The sequence below is a fragment of the Empidonax traillii genome, unplaced genomic scaffold, assembly GCF_003031625.1.
Source record: "Empidonax traillii isolate 1590-97213 ecotype Southwest subspecies unplaced genomic scaffold, ASM303162v1 scaffold35:size4298261, whole genome shotgun sequence".
Classification (NCBI taxonomy): domain Eukaryota; kingdom Metazoa; phylum Chordata; class Aves; order Passeriformes; family Tyrannidae; genus Empidonax; species Empidonax traillii.
Window position 1 is genome coordinate 3,231,497 of NW_020955228.1, and position 3,758 is coordinate 3,235,254.

At 49.1% G+C, this 3,758-nt stretch overlaps 1 protein-coding gene across 1 annotated transcript; it reads right to left on the reverse strand.

Moving 5' to 3' along the window:
- Positions 1-2,621: 2,621 nt before the first annotated feature.
- On the reverse strand, positions 2,622-3,191 carry FERD3L (Fer3 like bHLH transcription factor). Its single transcript, XM_027877958.1, has one exon. It carries the CDS (start codon positions 3,189-3,191, stop codon positions 2,622-2,624), a length of 570 nt encoding a protein of 189 aa, XP_027733759.1.
- Positions 3,192-3,758: the final 567 nt, after the last annotated feature.

Sequence of the window (3,758 nt, forward strand, 5' to 3'; positions counted from 1 at the left end):
GGATTTTGACACATCCATGCGGGCCAAGTGATGGCTCAGTATGGCAACTTTCTGTTTTATTGAGCTGTAAGAGAGTGCTTTAGTTTTAACATGGATGTCTTGGGTAAAAATGCATCTAGGCTACTGTTTGGGTAAATCTTTGTCAGTTTTGGAAAAACATGAAACAAAAAATTTAAAGCCCATTTCATAAGGTTCTCGGGTCCTATAAGTCAATGTGTGGCCGAGAAGCAACTCAAAACACATCTTGATACTTTATCTGTGCTGTTTTAATATTATGTTCATTGCATTTTTAATTTCCAACATTGTTTTTTGAATCAGTGGCTCATATTAGAATGTTACTACTGTTTGGTATTGTTACTGAAAAATTTTTAGTGATCCTTTAAAAATTAGAATTCCCAATGCAAGATCCATTTGTATTTAAAAACACAATTTAACATTTTCTTTCTGCTTTTGTCTAGTCTCTAACACAAAAAACCTTGGATCTTGAAAAAATTCCAAAGTTTTGTTATTAAACAAAGAAGAGAAAACCAATAATTTTTGAATTATCTGTTTCAGACATGTTTACATTATGAATCTCTTAACTTAGGATTCTGTGTGCTATTGAGTTCTAATTTTATCCAGTGACATGTGCAAGAAAAAGTATGAAAATATATATAATCATACTGTGAGAGATCATAGGGACATAGTGCTAAGAAGTGAATATTGAATTGCATTTTTCAATGTCCTTAAAGAATTTGTCTTCATCACTTTGTTTGAGATTATGGTAACAGTATTATGCATTTGGGTTATGTGAACAATTGTTGATTTTGGAACTTTGTTCATTCTTAGTGCCTTTTCTCATTTTATTTTTAGGAAAAAAAAAAAGAAATGAAAACAACCGTCAAAACAACACAAAACCATCTGAAGAGGTGAAACCCCCCAGTTCCTAGAAAGGATCCAGCTGCGTTAACTATCCAAGTGCCTCTTGGAAAAAAAAGCATTCTGACAACTGGAGAGCAGATGCAATGTGTGGAGTCAGGGAGGTCAATAAAAACAAGTAGAAAAAGAAACCAAGGAAACAAGTGAAAAGAGAAAGAGTATTAGAGTATTAATACAGGATATTAGATCTCTCATGATAATATTAAACGGAGTAGAATGAGAAAAAGAAGAATCACCACAGGAGCTGACAAAACGTGAGAGAAAAAATAAGAGACATAGGATCTTAGCTACACTAGCCTGAATCCAGGGTGAATCCTGATTTCACTAATATCACGATAATTTTATACAGCGGGGATAAAAGCTATTCTGTGAAGCCATGCGGAACCGCTGCCCTGGATGGGCACTTTAGCGCGGCTGGACGGGGCTTTGAGCAGGCTGGTTGCTGCACGGCTGCTCCGAACGCAGGGACAAATCCAGGTCTTTCCCGGCAGCAGCGACTGAAGGTACCGGCAGCAGCGAGAGCTGGGGCAGGGTGCATGGGGGGAAGGAAGGGGAGGGCAGAGAAGGGTCGGAGAGGCTTCTAGGGCAGCCTCGGGACCCACTCCCTCCCAGTCACGGCCATCCCCCGCAGCTGCCACTCTCCCGGCACCTCGCCTCTGTTAAGAGATGCCTGCGAGGCATCAGTAGGTAACGCTAAAACACGATTCCCTGCGTGACGCTGCCCACATCCCCAGGGTATGCATTGGGCCGGGTTTTCCCCCTTTCCTCCGGCTCTGTGTTTTCAGAATTAACTTATATTTATTCCTTGCAGCAATTAAACCTTCTTGGTGTGTGTGCGCGTAGGGGGTTCCACTGAGAGAGAAAATGTCTCCGCTTGACCTCTCCAAAATCAAAGCCCGCAAGCTCTCATGTTTGCTCTCTCAGGAGGGCGCAGACGGCTTTCCAGGCCGGCCCCGCCAGTGCCAGCCCAGCCGGTGCCGGCAAGGCTGCGAGGCATCCCGGTCAGCTGCCGCACCTCTGTCCCGACGGGCTGGGCTGGGCCGGGCACTGCTCCACCAGCTCCTGCTCCTTGCGAGCCACGGCGATGGCCGCCCACACGCAAGGACAGAGTTGGTCCCGGGAAAAAAATCATGACAACAAGCAGTCGTGTCCAGATGTTCGGTTTCCCTGGCCCCGTGACACATGGCGTGGACTTTTCAGGCTGGATTTCAAAGAAAAGGGAAGTGTTGTTTATTTTTAAAAAGGCAGAAAGCGCTGGGTTAAAATGCACACACCGAGATTTCCCTGGCGGGCAACTGGGCAGGAACCGAACCCTCTGGAAACCTGTTCCGCACACTGGAAGGGCTCCACTGCCCCAGCCCACTCTTCTCCAAAATAACAATTTAGAAATATTTTAAAGCAAGCAGGCTATGTAACACAAACCAAAGGGCCTTGGACCTTCATTTCTTCCTCTTCTCTTTTACAAAAATTACATATATTAACAAATCTACAACATACTAAGCCTCTCCATCTGTCCTCTCCCCAACTCCTCCCCCGAGACCCGAGCGCAAGCTGCTCCAAACACTTCTGGTTTTGCATCCCGCACCTACACCGTCCTGGCTCCGATGAGAGAAGCTGAGGTAGGAGCCACGGCTCTGGGTCCCCAGGAGGGAGATGCCGAGGCCACCTGCTCGGTGCCGCTCCCCGCCGGGCCCAGGCGCTCCCTAACTCGCCTCCTGCCTGCTGCATCCGTCCAGGAGCTCAGTCATGAAGGAGATGTACACTATGGCCAGACGCAAGGTCTCTATTCGGGAGAGCCTCTTCTCGTAGGCGAAGGTGGGCACCTTTTTCCTCAGCTGATCGAACGCCTCGTTGAGGTTGAACATTCTCTTCCTCTCCCGTATATTGGCAGCCTGGCGCTGGGCGTATGTGATGACCCGCTTTCGCCTGGGTCTATCGAGGAGAGAAGCGCTACGCGACCTCTCCTCATCCTCCTCCTCTTCTTCGTCTTCGGGATCTCCATCTCCGAAGGCAGCCAGGGGCAGACCTCGGGCCATCCCCTCCCGGAGCGACAGGGCTCTATCGCCGAAAGGGGGCCCGGCGGTGACGTCGCAGAGTCCCAGGCCCGACCCGGCCCCCGGGGGTCCCTGGGGGGCTCCCAGGGAGAGGTCGGCCACAAAATCCAGCATGGAGGCGCCAAGCAGCCTTTCCGGACAGGGTACTTGCGGGGCTCTGCCGTGCAACTCATCCAGGAGCCCCGGGAGCTGGTGGGTTGGGAAGAGGCTGGCTGACATCTTACTTCAAAGAGGGTTGAATTTGGTCCCCCATCCCCAGCCCCAGCGATGTTAATATTTATAACCCCCCGGATAACAGGATTAGCAGGACTAGAAAGAGCGGCTGTAAAATTTCTCGCCGTGATGCTGATGAGAGGAGACAGGCAATCCCCTCAGGGACGCGTGGACGCTCCCGAGAGAGGAGTCCCCAGCGAGGCAATCCTGTCACAACGATCAAGGACAGTTCCTTCTTGGCCAAACCCTCCGCTCTTACCTGCTGAGCACTTTTGTCTCTTCTTACACACCCGCAACCAAACGATTTTCAGCCTCTTTAAAGCCAGCAGCCGCAAAGCCAGGTCTCCACTGGACTTGTTTTCCTGCTTTCTGTCGGGATCTCTGAACCCTGAAAGCCAGCCTGACAATTGATGCCAGGCAAATGCGTGTATGCTTTTAATGATGTCCTGAAGAGGGGACCTGCGCGCAGAAGGTCACTGGGGAATGTTTACCCTGTATCCCAGCGCAATAGGAACTGAATGACAGGACCTCCATTATCCTAAGTAAGCATTGTAAGGGACCCGATATTGCATT